At 41.6% G+C, this 20,540-nt stretch overlaps 1 protein-coding gene across 6 annotated transcripts in view; it reads left to right on the top strand.

Annotated features, from left to right (window-relative positions):
- Positions 1–20,540, top strand: part of CCDC141 (coiled-coil domain containing 141) — a 252,786-nt gene that overhangs the window by 171,055 nt on the left and 61,191 nt on the right. For all 6 annotated transcript variants that reach the window (XM_045295115.1, XM_045295113.1, XM_045295114.1 and 3 more), the window contains one exon: positions 525–697. In XM_045295115.1, coding sequence (XP_045151050.1) covers positions 525–697 — 173 coding nt within the window. The remainder of the gene's footprint in view (positions 1–524; positions 698–20,540) is intronic.

Genomic DNA, 20,540 nt, shown 5'->3' with positions numbered 1-20,540 from the left:
TCTGTAGGTAGGTGGCCTTCGGGCCTCCCGTCTAGTCAAGTCACCGGACTAGGAAGGTCAGCAGCCATCTCACAAACCCAGCTTGACGCACAGCTCCTGCGGCCTCTGCTTCCGTCACATCTGTCAGCTACAGTGACCCATGCAATACCGAGAGATGACTACAGACTTGAGTTTGCAAAAGACTGATGAACACTTAAAAAATATCTCCTCCATTGTTCGTATATTGTATAAGTGCACCAAAAACAAACCCGATCCTACAATTCTGTACAGTTATAGCAGAGTAAACTATTCTAATGATTTTTTTTTGGAGTTGATATTTATCGCGGCAGAACTCAGTGAGGATCACTTTTCCTTAATATAGCCTTGAACAGTGCGTGACTAGTTTTCAAGATGAAGGTGGTGGTTTTTAGTTGGGATCCAACTAAGACATTTAACAACCTGGCTTAATCTCTAGTATTTGTGCACACATGGATGTAAATTTTAAACTAGAAACGCTGAAAATGAAAGTATGTTTTGTTTGGCAGGCATTTGATGTTCTTGGAAGAGTGGAGGCTTACCTTAAGCTCCTTAAATCAGAAAGTTTGAGTCTGCCTGCCTTGGCAGCCAGGCATCAGGAATTACACCGAGGCATTGAAGACTGCACAGCTGATGCTTTGCAGAAGGGGCAGGCATTGATCAGCCAAGTCGACTCCCACGGGTAAGTAAAGTCTATTTCTTCCTCACTGCAACAAGCTTCTTCACAATTTCTACAACCTATCGAAAAATGAGTTTGTGTGATTTCTTTTCCTGTTTCTAATATTTTGATGCATTACAACATGGCTTAAAAGGATCTATTGCCTTTTGGTTAACACTGACTCTAAGCCCAGGATGGCTCATCCAGAAAGTGTGGCCATATTCTGAACCCTAGGACTCGGAGATTGTGAATGGACAAAACAGAGAATAGCCTTATACCCCAACACCCTTTATGTTCTAGCATCGCAATGGAGTTTCTTCCTGCCTGTTATTTCATGAGCCTTGGTCCTATTCATTCCCTTTTCTTCCCATTTTGAAGAAAAGTACCAGAATTTCTTTTAATTTAGGCTATTCATGGTGCGTTAAGTAAAACCTCAAGTAAAAGTGATATAGATAAAATTATCTTGCATTTACAGAGGACTCAGCATGTGTCAGGCACTGGTTAAGATTAGCTTTAGGAGTGTTTAGTGTATAGGACACATGCTATTAATGATTAAGGTAAACGGAATACAGAGAGGTTAAGTCATCAGACAAGGTCAATTAATGGTAATACCAGTATTTGAATCCCATGCTCATTAACCAGTTTGCTAGCATTTTTATGAGCATGCACAATATGTGTATGCTTCCTGTGTGTATCAGCATGAGCTTAGAGTTAAGTGGGAATGAGAAAAAGAAGGGCCTGAGACAAAGGAAATAATGCAGTGAGAAAAACAAACAAACAGGGATTGGAAAATAAAGGGGAGTGGCAGGACAGATGGTGGAAGAGATATTGGCGAGAAAGAAATAATGACGAGGCTTGCATTTGGACAGAAAGAGACAAAGAGATTTGTGCATATGGGATAAACCCAGTGTGTTAGTCCAGGTAGACTAGAGAAGCAAATCCAGGGAGACTCGTGTGCAATGGAGAGTTTTATATCAAAGAGCAATTGTATATTGTGAAAACATCCCAGCCCAGTGCAGATCAAGTCCATAAATTCAATATTAGTCTATATGTCCGATAATAATCCATAAATCCTTCTTCAGACTCATGCAGCCATGAAATGATTCCAAAAGCAGGAAGATCACAGGCCAGTAGGTGGAAAGTCTTGTAGATCCAGTGGTGGTGGAAGCAACTCAGCACCGGCTTGGGTCTCCACGTGGCTCCTCCAGCTCCAGGGCTTTGGTTCCATCGGTGTAGCTCTGTCTAGTCAGCAGGAAGATGAAGCAGAAAGTGTAGGTCTGGCCTCCAGTGAGCTATTTATGTCCCTAGTGCCTCCAAATGAGGTCATCAAGCTGCAACCTAACTGACAGGCTAAATTCCACCCCTTCACTCTCAAGTTGACACCAGATTATGTAACTACCACACCCAGTTATTCATATACGCAGTCTTTTTTATTGATCTATAATTAACATATCATACAATTCAAAGGTTCCGTCATATCAAGGAAGGCTGTACTGTCATCAGCACAATCAATATGTAGCTTCCTCCCCATCTTCTTTTACACATTGATGCTGACTTCCCCTTTCCCCCGCCCTCTAGCTCTGTGTCCCCAGATAATCATCAAACTCATTATTATCTTTGTATTTCCATCGATTCCAGTTTCCTTGTACAGATAATCATTGAAGACTAGGGCCTACACCAAGCAGGGATCCATCAACAATGCCCATTCAAAATCAATAAAGACTTCATTCTAACAGAAGGCAGAGTATTATAAGTTTAGAGTAAATTCGCATTGAGACCACAGGAAGATCATATTACATGACTTTACATTCCGGTCACATTTGTTAAATTCCCCTTTACAGTGCTCACCATCTGATTTTGGAGTTATTGTTATTTCTAGCCAATTTGTATTGGGGATTCTTTGAAGGCTCATCCCATGTAGTGACCTTGTAAATGGATTTTGAACTACCACAATCATCCATAGTTTTCTGCAATCCAGGTATTTAGGATTTGGTCACTGGTACTGTTCCCTTTTCCAGATTTGGATCTTATTATTCCATGTCTTTGGATCACACAGGTTGGTGGGTTTCTTCCCTGTGGACTTAGTTGATGCCTCACTTAGATGTCTGCTTGTTTGAAGACAAGGCTTTAAGAACCAGACACTATTCTTTCTGATAGCTTCTTCACCACACATTGTTATAGCACCCATATCTTCAGTGATCTCTTCATGAAGGCAACCATCAAACAGGGTCTTGTCATAAGAACTAATTGTTCTTAGATTGGAACTAGAATTAAGTATGAACCCCAAATTGATTATATATATATTTTTATGTCTATATATGGTATATATATGGTGTGTGTATATATATATATATGTATATGTATATATATATATATGGTTTACATATGTCTCTGGTTTACTTTAGAGACGTCATTATCATTTTATGTTAGAGAACTTTATCACTAAGTTAACTGGGCTTTGCCTCAAACTCACCTGTAGCCCTTGGACTTCGTCCATGGCTTTAGAACAGCTGTTGATGAACTTTGGTTTGGATTTCTTGCCATGAATGTTGCTATATGAATGGTGGCTCAGAACTACAATACACTTACTATCTGAATACTTTGAATATGCTCCTTGCTTTATTATGACACATTATGTTTTCTCTGAAAAACATTTAAAAGTGTTTTGATTTGGTAAGTTTGGGTTTGGGAAATTCTGTGATCATTGCTATGGGATCACACAAAATCAAGAGTAGGAGTAACCCAAGGCCATTTTGCAAGAGTCTGAAAGCTGTAGGGCAAATGAGTCTCCCCTTAGAAAAATTGACAATAACAATTGTAGCTAATACATTTCTTTACTTCTGCACCTAGAGAACGCTGGTGATTCTGTGGTTAAGTAGTTGGCTACCAACCAAGCGTTTGGAAGTTTGAGCTCCCCAGCGGCTCCACGGAGAAGTATGTGGCTGTCTGGTTCTGTAAGATTACAGGCCTGGAGACCCTCTGCCATCAGGCCTATGGCATAGCTCCACTCTACCCTGTGGGCAGCAGAGTCAGAACCAACTCTCTGGCAAATGGCTTTTTAAAACTTTTTTTTTTTAATTTGCCATCCAAGTCACGCATTAGGGAATGGTGGTATCCACCGCACTCCAGGAGACCCGCTGGTCTCGCTCCTTCCCTGCTAAAGATCCACTTGTCCAGGACCATGGAGAAGATACTCTACACAGGGGTTCTCAACCTATGGGTCGCGACCCCTTTGGGGGTCGAATGACCATTTCACAGAGGTCGCCAGATTCATAAAAGTAGCAAAATGACAGTGATAAAGTAGCAACAAAAATAATTTTACGAGGAACTATATGAAAGAGTCATGGCATTAGGAAGGTTGAGAACCACTGCTCTAAAGGGAGGCAGAGGCAGTTGTTCCTGGACTCAGGGTACCTGTGGAACATGGATCAAAGTCATGTTAGGACTGTAGTAAGTAGAATTTCTTAACCCAGAATTCTAAGCCCATGGCCAGGAAGTCAAGTTCAACTCAGAAGACCCATGTATTACGGAGTAGAACTGCACCATTTGGTTTTCTTGGTTTTCACGGCAATGGTTCACCAGGCCTTTTCCCCTCAGAGCCTCCATGCTTGAGGCTAGCAAGCCCACTTGTCCCACTCCAGGATCAATACAATCCTTTCTAGTCCTCTGGTCCCACCTGGTGAAGGGAGGAATTCAATTAATCCCATTCCATTCTATCCCATTTCACAAATTAAAAGGACACTATCTTCCAAGTTGCCCTGTCTTCAAAGGTATGAGACCTCAGCTATGAGTCTCTCCAACACCCAGTTCCTACCTACAGCTCCGGAGTTTCCCTCTTACGTGCTCACGACACTAGTAGGAAGCTCCAGGTCCTTGGGGCACCTTTCCCTGGCTTGCTTCCATTACCCTTTCAGGTTTCAGTAATTTATTAAAGCAATTTACAGGATTCCAGAAAGCACTAGGGATTAATCATAAAGGCCTCAAGTCATGGCCAGCATAGAAAGATGCTTAGAGTGAGGTGACTGAACTTTCATATCCCCAAAAAGTGTGAGTCACCCTCCTGAGAAACAATGGCTTTCTCTGACTAGTCAGCCCATTGAGCTTCCCTGAGCAGAGCCTGTCTTGGGACCTCACTACACAGGCATCATTGACTGAATCAGTCCCAGTGGGATTGTTAGGACTGCTGTCAACCAAGGAGGTGACCCCTGCTCCCTGGATGTCCTCCCATACCAGACCATACACAATCTTTAATAAGGTTTGTTATCAATTTTCATTAAAGAATAACATATGATCCACGCAGTTACAAATTACTTAAAAGTAGCGTTTTCTGAAGACTAGCAATAAATTACCCGGTGGCTTGGTGGCATAGTACTTACGTTTGGGGAAGCAAACCGCAAGGTTAGCAGTTTATAAACTACTGGATGGGGCTTTCTACTCCTGTAAAAGCTTACAGCTTCAGAAATCCACAGGGCAGTTCCACTCTGTCCTATGGGGTTGCTGGCAGGGAGTTTTGCTGTTCTTTTTCTAGCAGTTTTACTGGCATATAACTCACACGCCATTCAGCATTTCATTCCCATCAAGACAAGCTGCCCAATAATCACACGTGGTTTCAGAGCATTTTATTTATTCTTGTGCTCATTGTTATTCGCTCCCCATTTCCCCCGCTGTCCCCTTCCATAGCCCCAAGGAACCATTAATCAATCTAGTTACTGCCTCTATCAATTTACCTATCCTGGATTTGATAGACAGAAAAACATTTAAAAGCAAACTAACTAACAAGAATAACAAAGTAAAACAGATTTTAAAAACCTCAAAAGGGAAGCAGAAAATATTAAAAACTAGAACAAATTTAAATTGATCATAAGGGAGATCAAATGATAGGGTACTAAATTTTAACCCAACTGCTAACATGCAGAATGTATTGTAAAATGATTGTTGCAGATGTTTTTTTTATAACCACAGATTCTTTTATAAAAATTTTCTACATTTTCAATGGCATTGAGTTGGTTTCTACTCATAGTGACCCTTAACAGGTATAAAAAGTCTCACCTTCTTCCAAAGAGCCGCCGGTGGTTTTGAACAATTAACTCAATGAATAGCTCACAATACCACTAGGGTTCATAATTCGTAACTGAGTGGAAGTATTTAACATTTTCTTCTTTCTTTTTCTTTACTTACTACTTCATTCAAAAAACAAACCTAGCCACACAAAAACCTATCAATGTACGCTCGCACATACTCACCTCACTGCCATCGAGTCAGTTCTGACTCGCTGAGCTCCTATAGGCCGGAGGAGATCTGCCCCTGTGACGTCAGAGGAGGTTAATCTTTATGGAGGAAAAAGCCTCACCTTTCTCCACCAGAGGCTGGTGGTTTCCAACTGCTGGTGTGGTTGTTAGAAGCCAACTTGTAACCACTACACCACCAGGGCCCCACAAATACTAATTACCACACTATGATAGCGGAAAACCAGAACTGTTAACAAAACCCCCAAGGACACGGTGTTCGTCGTGGGCACATAATTGGAAGCATCAATGAAACTGGGTCAGAATAAACTCCAGGTATTTGTGGGGAAATCCCATGATCTTTTCAGAGCATTTTGAAGGACCCTCATGAGTGTGAGCCTTTGAGGTTTACGGGTACCCGTAAGCTGGGCTCGCAAAAAAAAGTTTCTGTTGTTATAACTAACCATAGGGATATGTTCATAAAAATGAATGCATTTCTGTGGAAACAATATACAAAAATCTCATAAATCCCTTTAGTGTTGTCCCCTCTGACAGTGTCACCTGATGCGGTTCACCCCATCGCCCACCCCCATCTCACTCCCCCACTGATGCCCCTGGACTTTTCTAGGGAGCTGACAGAATGCACTGGGGCTTTCTCCCCCGGCCACCCCCACCAAAGAGGCACTTGATAGCATAAAATTTTAGGTGTAGTCTGGGGACCTCATCAAAGACACTTCAGTCACTGGGGAAATCTCAAGGGCTTTCAGTTTCTCTCTCAGGAACCAAAGTTAAATGCTTAAGCCTATCGTGATGAGGGCTTTAGGTATAATTGGGAGATGGTTCCATCACAGTTAACAAGTGAGTCTCAAAGCAGAGGCATAAGCTACTTCTGATCTGTTCAGGCTACTCTTTTCTGTGGCTCTTGTCCTGACTTCAGGAAGTTCCCTTTCATGTGTGGGGAAATAAACATACAGTCCAAGTCTCTTCCCTAGCCTGGGAGTTCTGTCTCTATGTTGCTCCCTCCTATCTTGTATTCTGTCTCACAAGTTCTAAGAATCCAGGCCTCCCAGGAATCTGATTTCTGCCTCTTCAACTCAGGAAGACCTCAGGCTTTTGGGGTCCCCATCCCCAGTCCTGTACCTATAGTCTGGAAATAACCTTCCAGGAGTGAGCTAATGAAATTGTAAGCTCATCTTATTTGATCCATTTCTCTCAAAATACCACAGTCCTGCCTGATGGATCTGTTGATTAATGTAGGAAACTATTGTTTCATCTATTTTGTCTCATGTCCTAGTGCTTTAAAGCAGGAGAGTACATCCAATTCCTGCTTCAGTTCTAATGTTTAGATCTCCGAGTTGGTTAGAAAGCTAGTTACAGTTTACTTATTACTACTAGATTTGCCCCATCCCCATCCCCATTACACTAAATATTTAAATAAAGGAAGAATTGCTTTTATTTTACCTAACTCTATTTTGGGGTCTTTAGTGACTTTGTTTGGCCATCCATTCTTTAGTGCTAGATGTGTTGATTTACTTAGCTAGTCTCCTTTTTGTCTCCTTCGTTCTTTGTATTCTTAATTTTTACATATATCTTGTTTTTCAGGGTTGTCTATAATTCTGGACTTCAGGCTTTGAAACGAGTCTTAATAGAACATGCAATAATTGGGTTCTCTTTCAGGACTTGAATTAGCCCTAGCAGTGTGCTTTCTGTCAGCCTCCAGGCCAGATAAGCTTTCACAGCAGTTCCAGGTGTTGGGTGGCCCTGTGACTTCACAATCGTTTACTCATCAAGACCACTTCCATTCTGTGAAAGGCACAGATGGTAGAATGAAATCATTACTTGGCAAAGGACATTTTTGATTAGGAAGGTAGATGTTGACTAGAAACCCATTAGAAATGGAATTGAAGTACATTAGAATCTCAGTTGCAAACTATAGCCGGACATAGCTACTGACCTCATTCCCATACATCCCATTTGGTCCTTGGTCCCCTTCCTCATCTGATGATTCATCTGATCAACAATGTGGACCACCATATATGAGAGAATTGGATCCTGTGGAGGAGATTTTTAGTTACAGCCACAGATGAGCTGGCTGAGGTTCAGAATGGTGGCCGTGGAGGAAGAAGTGTATTTCAATAGACTACAGTGCATGTTAAGGAACCCTGATGCACACTAAACTGCTAACCAGAAAATTGGGGGTTGAAGCTACCAGTTGCTTCTTAGGAGAAAGTTGAGGCTATCTGCTCCCATGGGGGTTAACAAACCCAGGGTCAAGGGAACAACAAGTGACCCAAAATCAATGGTGAAGAGGGTGTAGGAGGCCGGGTAGGGCTTGATCAAGGGCAATGTAACAGTGGCATTACTGAAACCCAAATGAAGGCTGGGCATGATAGAGGGACAAGAGGAAAGTAAAAGGAAATAGAGGAAAGAACTAGGAGGCAAAGGGAATTTACAGAGGTCTAAATACAGGCATGGACATATGTAAATATATCTAAATATAATGGTAGGAAATAGATCTATGTCCATATATTTATATGTCAAGTATTAAGATAGCTGACGGACATTGGGCCTCTACTCAAGTACTCCCTCAACACAAGAACACTTTGTTTTATTAAACTGGCATTCCATGATGCTCACCTTCCCAACATGATCGCTGAAGACAAAGCGGGTACATAAGCAAATGTGGTGAAGAAAGCTATCAAAGGATATAGCATCTGGGGTCTCAAAGGATTGAAGATAAACAAGCAGCCATTGAGATCAGAAGCAACAAAGCCCACATGGAAGAAGCACACCAGCCTGTGTGATCACAAGGTGTTGATGGGATCATGTATCATGCATCAAAGAACAAAAAATCATACATTGTGAATGAGGGGGAGTATAGTGGAGACCCAAAGCCCATCTGTAGGCAACTGGACATCCCCTTACAGAAGGGTCACGGGGAAGAGACAAGCCAGTCAGAGCGCAGTATAGTAACCAATGAAATATACAACTTTCTTCTAGTTCTTTAATGCTTCCTGCTCCCCACTGTCATGATCCCAATTCTACCTTACAAATCCAGCTGGACCAGAGGATGTACATTGGTGCAGATAAGAGCTGGAAATACAGGGAATCCAGGACCGATAAACCCCTCAGGATCAATAATGAGAGTAGCAATACCAGGAGAGTAAGGGGGAAGGTGGGGTAGAAAGGGGGAACTTATCACAAGGATCTACATATAGCCCCCTCCCTGGGGGACAGACAACAGAAAAGGGGGTCAAGGGAGACATCAGACAGTGTAAGACATGACAAAATTATAATAATTTATAAATTATCAAGGGTTTGTGAGGAAGCAAGTTTCGGGGAGGGAAGGGGAAAATGAGGAGCTGATACCAATGGCTCAAGTAGAAAGCAAATGTTTTGAGAATGATGGTCGCAACAAATGTACTAATGTGCTTGACATAGTGGATGTATATATGGATTGTGATAAGAGTTGTACGAGCCCCCAATAAAATAATTTTTAAAAGAAGAAAAAAAATATTTTTAATCTGGGAAATGCAGAAGGGAAGTTCTACTGTCTGATAGGGTTGCTATGAATAGTCAGAATCACCTGGATGGCAGGGAGTTTGTTTAATTTATTTTGGAAACAGTGGTTTCTGAGACCTGAATGCCAACCAACCTAGTAGCACATAAAACTCAACTACATGAAGTTGACATGGCTCAGACACTGTAGACTTAATGACAAAGAGCCTTTATTTGATACATTCTGAGGCTAAAACAAAGCTATGACTTTTAAACTTAACTTTTCTGAGCCTTCATTTACTCATAAGTAAAATGGAGCTATATATTCCATGGAATTTTTATGTTAATTGGAAGAGCTAGTAGCACCACTTTTAACAAAGAAGGATAACTCTTGTTCAATAAACTATCAGTGGTTCATTTTTCTTTTATACCTCCTAAACAAACAACATTAAAGGCAAAATACTGAGTCATGTGATAGATTAAAATAATTACACCTGAGTCAGCTATACCAAGTTGCTGGGAAACTTATCATATTACCCCAGATAATGACCATTTACCTTAAGGTAGTACAGGGTTGTTATGAGTCAGGATTTAAGGCTGGTGCACACAGAATATCACAGGACCTTAATCTGATGGCTTGCCTTTAGAAAGGGGAGAAAAAAAATTAAAAGAATTTAAGAAGTTCACATTTATTTGAGATGCTGTTTTTGTTCATTAGAGATATTTCCCATTGTTGTGCTGAAATAACTACCTTACTGGGAACAGGTCCACTCTTTCTCTACACTGGAATCATTCACATTGGAAGTTCTAGCAGCCTCACAGTCTAGTGGTTATTGACTTACTTCTCTGCCTTTCCCATTGCCAGCCTGGAATCCCATAATAATTCCAAGTCATTGTTCAAGTGTTTATTAGCATCTTAGAGCATGACAATAAAATATATTTCATATAACCTAAATATATTTTCATTTGAAGGCAAGTTCATGCACTTATGAGCAAAATTCAGTGTATTTTGCCCCTAATCGTTTGTTACAGTGGTTGGATTTAGAATCAGAGTGAAGCTGGAACGCCTCACTTCCAGTTACACTCATTTATTCTGGACCTTGCTTGACATCCTCATTTAGTCCTGGTGCTAAAGATAGAACAAACGTGGCCTGCCATCAAGCATAATTCCACCATATATTAAGCCACAGGGGGCTGCTGATGTTTGGAAGTGCTGGGTCGGGAACCCTGCATCAGGCTGGAATTTTTCATAATTGAACAATAATGAGGCCTTTCATTCCCCCTGTTCAGTGTAGTTACTGATTTGGAGCTCAAAAACATCTAAATATTATTGTACCATTCAATCTTCTGAAGTAATCAATTGCCTAGAACTCCTCTTTGCTAAAATTTACTTTGGCTGTCCAAGCAAATTGACATCAGTATTGACTCAGTTTCTATCTTGACATACGAGATGGTACCAGTTCTCCTTCTGCTTTGTCATGAAGCATTCATGCTTATAAACTTCACACTGTTTTTGCTTTGGGAGATCTTTAAGTATTGTTTACGTACAACACTGATTATTATTTTCTTAGTTCCAAAGCTTCATATTTTATAGAGAAAGAAAAACAGGAGCTAATTGAAATGTTGCTTTCTCTTCTCATGGTTTTCATTTCTATTAGCTACCCCTAATTCCCTTGGTTGTTAATGTGGATGGTAGTAAATCTTTAAGTCAGAACCTGATTCATTCATTCATCTCCAAGCTATTTCCTGTGTATCTATTTAGTAGGAGATGCTCCCAAGCAGCTAATCAGACAGGCAAAGTGCTTGTTCTCATGCTGCTTATATTGTGATGCGGGGGAAAAAAGTCAACCCACAAATATCATTAAATGATATTCCATTATACAGCAGTAAGTATGAAAAAGTATAGAAGTCAATGAGCTGGTGAGCGACTGGGCTGCGGAGGTCACTGTCGACCGCACAGCCCAGGAAGGACTGCAGGAGAAGATCGGTCAGGCAAATACCTGAAGGTGAGCTCTCCAGGCTGTGCAACAGCGGGCAGCCAAGGGAGAAGGGCATAAGACAAGATTAATAATTTATAAATTATCAAGGGCTCATGAGGGAGAGGGCAGCGGAGAGGGAGGGGAAAAACGAGGACCTAATGCCGGGAGAGGAAATGTTTTGTGAATGATGAGGGCAACGAATGTACAAATGCGCTTTACACAATTGATGTCTGTATGGATTGTGATAAGAGTTGTATGAGCCCCTAATAAAACGATTAAAAAAAAAAGTTACATGTAAGTCAGATCATGTAAGGTCAATTTGTCCTGGGTCACACAGGTAGTAAGTGGTAGAATGAAATTTTAAATCCTGATCTGAACCACGATGCTATGCTGCTAGGTCTGTGCATCTACTCCTTTCCTTAGTTTTAACCAAGAATAAGGAGGATGACTACTTCCTGAATGTGGATCCTCTTTCCTTCGGGTGGACTTAAATTGGAGTTCTTCTGCCTTCTAGTTCCAACCCCAGGCCCAATTCTCTGGGATGTTTTTCTTTAAGGTCATTTCTCAGAAAATCTTTGAACTTACACATTAACAATTCATGTGACATACCAGCATGAGCCATCACATGGAAGTCAACCAAGGACATTTATATCTGCCCTGACTCTTCAGAACCTCACTCATATGCAGTCAGGGAACTCCTTACTCAAGGGCGAATGGAGCCATAGAAACAACAGGCCTTTGGGTCGCCTCTTCAGAGAAGGAACACACAAGCCAGCTCCTGTGGCCAAGAAACATAGAATGACAAGTGGGAGCCGAGAGGGTGGTTGATTTGATAGACGGAGCTGGGGAGTAGTAATCTACTGTCAGTGACTAATTCCTCTGGAGGCTAAAGGACAGGGCAATGTATCATTCTGTTACGTACAGGGTCGCCGTGAGTCAGAGCCAACCCTGACAGCGCCTAACAAGATGGGGGAAGGGTCCCAATCTTCCGACCCCAGGAACAAAATCTATCCCCACCATGTAATACTTACTCCGAATGCCTTTGTACTTATCAGGTGTCTGTGTTTTTCGTCTGGACTGGTCTGACTGTGTCCTTAGTTTCATCCCTGTGCCACCAGTCTCCTCCGCTCTTCCAGACCCTGACTTCCTTGAGGCCTGACAGCAAGACGGGAAAACGTCCATGTGTTTCTCTAACTTGTGCTTCTATCTTGATGCCCGGATTTGAAATGTTAAAAGGCTACCATGATTTTTTCAAGAGAAGCCCCTATCACAGTAAAAATACTTGTCGTAGTTATGTCTGCTAGAAAAACCACAAGTGGATGGCTTTAGTCAACAAATTTATTCTTTCCGCTTAGGAGGCCCGAGGTCTGAATTCTGGGTGCTGGCTCCCGGAGAGAGCTTCCTCTGTTTGTCTGGGCTGGGGAAGTTTCTTGTCTCTTTTCAGCTTCTTCTCTTTCGTTCCCCGGTGAGTTCCACATGGCCTGGCATGTCTCTTCCCCTGTTACTTGCTCAATATACTTAAATTCTGCATTAATAGTGCATCTTAGCATAACAAAGAAACTAGTTCCCAAGTGGAATTGTAACCACCATCTGTCTTTTGGGGGGAACACATTGAAACACTACTAAAAAATACCTTGATAAAAAATAATCAAAAACAATAGTAATCACTGCCTCTCAAACAAAACATAGAAATAAACAGAATTTTTCCTTGTCCAATAGATTAATTTATGATTGCCTTTCTAAAAAACGCTAAACTCAAAAGCACTAAAAAACCAATTATTTTAGAACTGAAAATAGCTTTCTTGTTTCTTTCAATTTGATGATGCATTTATATAGTAAATGTCAAATACTGAAATTCAGAAAAGTACAAAGTTGAATTCTTTTTTTTTAATTGCTTTATTAGGGGCTCATACAACTCTTATCACAATGCATACATACATCAATTGTGTAAAGCACATTTGTACATTCATTGCCCTCATCATTCTCAAAGCATTTGCTCTCCACTTATTAAGCCCCTGGCATCAGCTCCTCATTTTTCCCCCTCCCTCCCTGCCTCCTCTCCCTCATGAGCCCTTGATAATTTATAAATTATTATTTCGTCACAGATGGCTTTTCTTTTCTTTTTAAAATCATTTTATTAGGGCCTCATACAACTCTTTTCACAATCCATACATACATCATTTGTGTCCAGCACATTCGTACATATGTTCCCATCATCATTCTCAAAACACCTGCCTTCTACTTGAGCCCTTGGTATCAGCTCCTCATTTTTCCCCTCCCTCTCCGCTCCACCCTCCCCTGAACCCTTGATAATTTATAAATAATGATTATTTTATCATATCTTACACTATCCGACGTCTCCCTCACCCAGTTCTCCGCTGTCTGTCCTCCATATGAGAGTGTTAACGTCGCTCCTTTCTAAATATTTCCATGTCTATATTAAGGCATTCTTATGCGAGGGTGAGTCAACTGCAGTCTGGGCCTGTGAGTATCACGTGATTACACGCTCTGAAACTTAGTATGGAAGACAACCACCATTTTTGCTTTCCATGAAATCTAAGAGAGAGGTTTCTGTAAAGCATCTAAGAGTACTTGCTCTGATATAAATATATGAATTGATGCTGCTGCTGTGTTTTCAAACAGGGACTTAGACCTAAAGGAGGACCCTGGCTGGAACAGAAAGATCTGAGTGTTTAGAATTGAGAGAGGAAGCCTGGCTGAGGGGTGGCAATCTCAGCCTGGGGGGTGGGGGTGGGGGTGTGTGTGGGGTGATTTCAGGAGGCGCTGTCTCCAGTTAGTAGGCTCAGGAGGAAGCACACAGACACACACACACACTCATCCCCACTAGGGGGTGAACGGACACATTTATGAACAACTTGAGTCGCACAGTGCTATTTACAATAGTTCAAAACCTGAAAACCACCTAAAATTTCCCCCAATATGGAAATGTCTGAAAAGGGTAAGGGCCAAAGATTTGGTTAACATTTCAAAAGCCAAGTGAAACACTGGTGCTCTTGATAAAAGCTATCTAAAGACACAGCAATGATTCTCTCAAACAATTTCAAGTGGATAAAAGTAGCATGCAAATTGTTTACATGACACAGTACCAACTTTGTGGTGGGAGAAATACTGTTAAAGAGAAAAAAATTCTGAAAGAAATATATTAAAACATTTGTATATTTTCCAAATTGTCCCAAGTGAGAATATTTATCTGCTTTATCCTTACTGTGTTGTGAGTCTGAAGGAACTCAGTGACAATGGGGTTTTGGAGTCAAATTTTTAAAAGAGGGTTTGTGTCAGCAATCATGGAAATTTTTCAGCACTTAGCTCTTTAAATATCGCTTTTCTGTGATTCTGTATTTTCTCCTGTCACTCCTGCCAGAAGCTCAGTGGAACTTCCCCATATGTCTTTCAGGCCTCTTGGCATTTATATTTCCCATCTCTTTCGCCCTTCCATTTGCATTCTGAATGAATCTCTTGCATTAATTTTCTCATTTGTTAATGTTACCCTGTGCTCACTGATTTCTTTTAGCTTTAAGTTTAGTTTAGTTTTGTCTTTAGTTTACTTATATTGGCTTTACTTTTAATTTTTTTAATTTAGGGTTTTTTGTTTTCAGTTTAAGTATATTGTTTTCATTTCTAGGCTTTTATACAAATTCATTTTTATTTCATTTCTGGTAGGTTCCACGCCCCCCCCCCCCTAGTTTCTGTTCTTTATTAGGGGTGCTGGCTTTCCCTTTATCTCTTTGATGAGCTTAGGCGTATTTATTTGACAGTCATTTTTCATGTTGCTTTTCTTCACTTGAGCTGGAGTGTATTTATCTCTTGTGTTGAGTGTCTTCATGAGTTTCCCTGTTTTGATATTTTGTATTATACTCTCGTCTTGGCTGGGCGGATCTGTTGTTTGCCTTGGTTGTACATGTTTTGCTCTCTCTTCTTTTAGGGCTTTGAGTCCAGAACGATTCTTCTGTTGTTTGAGCAGGATCACATACGTTTTGGTGAACCATTAAGGGTGTCAGGATATAGGAGAAACTGCCTTGCTTTGTGTTACATCTGATACAATGACCTACCACCATTAGCAGTTGGCTATGAAGTGGAGTTTTTTCTTCACAAATGGGAAGAATCTCATTTCTGTTACTGAAGCCAGTGGTGGCACCCTTTCTGTAGGACAGGTTTTAATCCCTTCTGATCACCTGTATGGACCAGGACCCAGGTAGCCTGTTACTTCTGCCTCACTTAAGTGTTTATGTATGGTAAAGATCGGGGTGGGTATGTGGGTGTGTGTGCGTGCACGCACACGCGACCTTGCATTGTTTGGTGGGGAGAGATTCTCAGTATATCTACCTTAAATCAGGGGAAAATTTTTTTGGAAATACATGCATTTCACCTCGACAGTAAAACTGGCACTTTTTCAAAGCAGGGATACAGACTGGAACATTAGCGTTATTTCCTACAAAATAAAGATTGTTAACCTGAAGGAAACTCCTATTTGAGTTTCTGTTAAAATTAATCCATTGAAAGATAAGGAACATTTCCCTTTTACAAAGTCTAATTTATCCATAAACAAAAAGAAAAATAGGATCAGCTGACTCCTTCCGATGAACAAAGTAAGCTGTCAAGTCCTTACCATCTGTTTCCGTTCCTAATCCAGACGGGCTGCCAGTAGTAATTTATGAAAGGTTTGAAAGCAGCTTGCTGTTTTCCAGAAAGAATCATTAGCACACATTAACTTGAGGATTCTTCTCCCCTCCCCCAGCTGGGATGGTGAGAGACGGGAAGGCAGGACAATGCTCCCCTGTAGCCAATAGGACGGCCTGTTCTTGAGTCCGAAGTCAGTGCAGCTCTGCTCTTTGAGGAAAGATAAATCAATCCTTTTCCTCCTCTTTCTCTCCTCACTACTGGATCAATGCCTAAGGGCGGGTGGGCACGGACTGCTCCCATTGTGGAATTTCTAGTAAATATCTGAAGAAGCCTTCAGAAGAGCACCGCGTCTGTGTTCATGGAAAAAGCCCCCAACGGTCAATTAAGATTTTCCGTGCAAATTATAGAGTCGCTAGACATCTAGTAGATTGTCACCACCACTCTCACAAGTCAGGCAGCAAAGGAGTAGCATTGCTTCGTAGTCTCCCTAACAAGGCATGATGTTAGAGCTCCACCCTGTGTGTGATCACCTACTTCAGTCTTTGTCTGGTTAATCGGTATGACTGTGAAGTTAATGATTAATTCCTGGGCAACGTGTGATTCTCTTCTTTTTGATTTTTTCAATTCATATAAAAAGTACTGACCACGTGAGGTCATTCATACCTTGCCTTTAATTAAGCCATTTACTTTTCCTGCTCTGAGAAAATTACCAATGTGCATGCTGCACATGTTTAAAAATATTTTGGAATGTTCAAAAGTCAAGTTGCAAGTCAGCTCATAAAATGTGTAACAGCAAAGAGGGCAGCAGGGCTGGTTTTCCTGTAGGAATGGGAAGAGACAGAGATGGGGTCCTAGGAGTGTGGTAGGTTTAATCCAGTTGGGGATTGAGGAAATGACAAAGATATCGTCCTTTCTGTGACATAGAGAAGCAGCATGACATAGATGTGAGGGCGGAGCCCTAGTAGCATAGTGACTAAGGACTCAGCTGCTAATCTAAAGGTTGGCAGTTCAAACCCACCAACTACCCTGTGGGAGCATGATGTGGCAGTTTGCCTCCATAAAGATCCTTGCAAACTCTTTAGAGCCGTTCAGCTCTGTCCTAGAGAGTCAGAATGACTGGCAGTAGGATTTTGGTTTTGTTTTTAAGTGAGCAAGATGACTGGGGATGCTTCTCGGGAAGGAGTCTAGGTCACAAGTAAGGGTGCAGGACGCACTGAAAACCCCACAACAGACTCTGTCATGGAGTCAATTCAAGGTTGTAAAGGTTTCTGGGAGCAGAGATCCTCAACTTTCTCCTGAAGAGTAGCTGGTGGATTTGAACAACTGGCCTTAGGTTAAGCAGTTTAATGCTTACCTGACAGCACCACCATGCATGCATGTTGTCAGGTGGCATCATGTTGGTTCTGTTTAAGATATCACAAAAGAAACCACTGCCAAGTCGTACACTATCCTCACAATCATTGCTATACTGGCGCCTGCTGTTGCAGCCACTGTGTTGGTCCCTCTTGTTGAAGGTCTGCCTCTTTTTCGCTGACCCTCCCAAGTCTAATATCCTTCTCTAGGGACTGGTTCCTTCTGATCATGTGCCCAGAGTACATGAGACAAAGTCTTATCATCCTCACTTCCAAGGAGCATTCTGGTTTTACCTCTTTTGAGCAGATTAGGTCATACTGCTGACAGACCATGATACATTCAAAACGCCTTGTCAAAACCGTGTTTCGAAGGCATCCCCACGTCTCCGTCGTTCCTCCTTATTCATTGCCCAGCTTCTCCATGTGGACCAAGCTGAAAGAAAACTCAGTGCCACAGAGTTGATGCCGGCTCGTGGTGACCCCGTCGGACAGGGTGGAACTGCCCTGTGAGTTTCTGAGACTCTGTATGGGAGTAGAAAGCCCTGTCTTTCTCCTGAGGAGCAGCTGGTCATTTCAAACTGCTGACCTTGCGGATTGCAACCCAACTTGGAACCACTACTCCAACAGGGCTCTGCTCTCACAGGGGGCAAGTAAAACACAATGGATTGGGATCAGGCGCCGCTTAGTCCTCACAGGGCCACCTTGACTTGGAACACTCTAAGGGACTCTTTCATCGCATATTTGCCCAATGCAATATGTTAGATTTCTTGACTTCTGCTTCCACTGGCGTGGTCTGTGGATCCAAGTAAAATGAAATCCTTGACCACTTCGATCTTTTCCCCACTTGTTATGTTGGTGCTTATCCATAAAGTCGTGAAAAGTTTTTCTTTATTTATATTAAAAAGCATTCCATACCAAAGACTCTGGTCTTTTATCTTCATGGCAGAGCAAGGCAATTCAAGTCTCGTCTAAGACTTTAAATACAGCAGCGGTGCATCAATTGAACCAAATTAACAATAAATTTGATTGGGCCTTACTATACAAGTGTTAAGCATAACCAATAGTAAAAATGGCTAGTGTAAAATCCTTAAGTGGCCAAAAGTTAAAGTCGGCATTTGAAAGCTATAGAACAACTAGTGACATTTTAAAAGTATCTGTGCATATCCTTTACTCGTTCCTTAAATTTATGTCCTTATCTTCCCATAAATATTGATCAAAGTCTTTTTACTTAATTTGAAAATGTGTATTGATCGTCTGCTATTTACAAGGATGGGCGCTGCTATAAGAATGGGGATAGTAGAATCAATGAATAGCATGCCTTCTTTCCTTTAAAGAATCTTCAATGGAATGGCTCTAGCAGACAAGCACAAATGACCACAAAAGCAAGGCAAGAATCTCCCTGTTCACTGAAAAATCAAACACACACGGACCTTCCAACGAGGAAGATTCTATTTGCTTGATTGCTATTCACCAAAATGAAAGATGGAGCTGATAAAGAAGTCATATTTTTGTGGAAGGGCTGCTCGATTTAGTTTTATTTCCCCATTGTCTGTTTTCAGTGCTGGAGAGGTGATGTGATTCTAACAGGGTGCTGTGCCCCTCTAGTGGCCTCTTCACAAACTACAGGCATTACCTTCCCCAGAGAAGCCTATCAGGGACAAGAGTATCTCCTTTTCTGTGAAAGATAGCATCAACACACAACTCAAGAGAAGGTGAAGCTTTCGAGTAGAACACTACCCAACCCCCAGTCTGGCTGGTTCACAGACCCAGAAAAAAGTACTGGGAGGTCATAAAAATGTTGACCCTGGGATGAGATGAACAGGTTTAACATACTGGCTGTGCCACTTAATCACATTGTGACCGTAGCAAGTTAATTAGCCTCTCTGTTCCTCACCTTTCTCACCTGCAAAACGGGTATTATTAATAGTCCCAAACTCATGAAGTATAGCAAGAATTAGGAGACAGCTGCCGTTAAAACCATAGAAAAAATGTATTGCTACAGAAAATGCGTAATAATTGTTTTCATTAGTGGAAGTAACCGTTTTTTTCTAATGGTTGAAACTAAGGTGTTGTTTGTAACTCCTGAAATCTCAGTAGAAACCCAATGCAGAAAACTAGGAATTGAGTTCAAATGTAAATGCAGTCAACAATGATTAAATATAATGCAGGTATAGGTTTAGTGAGCAAAGACAGTTGACTTTAGAGCTGTTTTGCTGCTTACTGGCTGACTGTGTGTGTTTCTGGGCAAGTTGTCTGACCTCAGACGCTTGCTTCTGTTTCTTCAGCTCACAATTGGGGTCAGTGATATCGACCTCAGAAAGCTTCGTTCAGTATTCTATGCAATAATGCATGTACAGCACTTAGTGTACTTGTTGCAATAATACATTTAAAATGCTAACAATTTAATGCAACATTATATAACAGTCTATGTAAGCAGCAAACGCACATATATGGGAAAGATAAATCCACAATCCCTATCTCCCAGGGCACGGTACAGCTGAGTGACAGCGCCTGAGAGGAGAGAGTGCACTTCTTATGTGAATGACCAAAGAGGAGTCTGGAGTTCATGTGAGCATTGAGGAGTTCAGCCTTAACTCCTCAATGACGCTAAAGCAGAGGTTCGAGTGGAGCACTCAGGAGGAGATGAGGATCCTAGAGCAAGCCTTGGTCAGAGTCAGAAGGGGAGGTTTGTGTTGAGGGATCATGGCTGGCATTGAAGTTATGCCCCAAATGTTGGCTGACGGCCATATTTTTTTAAAGACCAAGGAGTAAAAAGAGTAACTTGAGCAGGCACTAAGAGGCTTCGCTGGACCTGCTTACCGAGGATCGTCTTTCCTAGGAAGCAGCCTATTGAAGTCTCACGGTATTTCCTCCTAGCAGCATCCCCGGTAGGCCAAGGAGGACTCTATTCTAGAGTGAGTGAGCAAACGGTCATTGGACTGCATTCTGGGAGAACCACAGACAGGCAACTTAGCAACGGAAGGGGCCATTGTTGATCTTGACGCTTACGGTTTCTTTTCCGCCATTTCCAAATACCTTTTTATTTTGTGGCATTTCCAGCAATATTACTTTTCTGTGTGCTTACACATTTCCTTTCCTAAGCTTTGTTCTCTGTACACTTTTCACAGTGCCTCTCACTTTATCTTTCTCGGTTCAGATTTCTGTACTACAA

Source organism: Echinops telfairi, unplaced genomic scaffold (genome assembly GCF_000313985.2).
Source record: "Echinops telfairi isolate 266 unplaced genomic scaffold, ASM31398v2 ScPeMD7_3;HRSCAF=10, whole genome shotgun sequence".
Lineage (NCBI taxonomy): Eukaryota > Metazoa > Chordata > Mammalia > Afrosoricida > Tenrecidae > Echinops > Echinops telfairi.
Note: the sequence above shows the minus strand (reverse complement) of the source record. Positions and strands in the feature narration are given on the sequence as shown.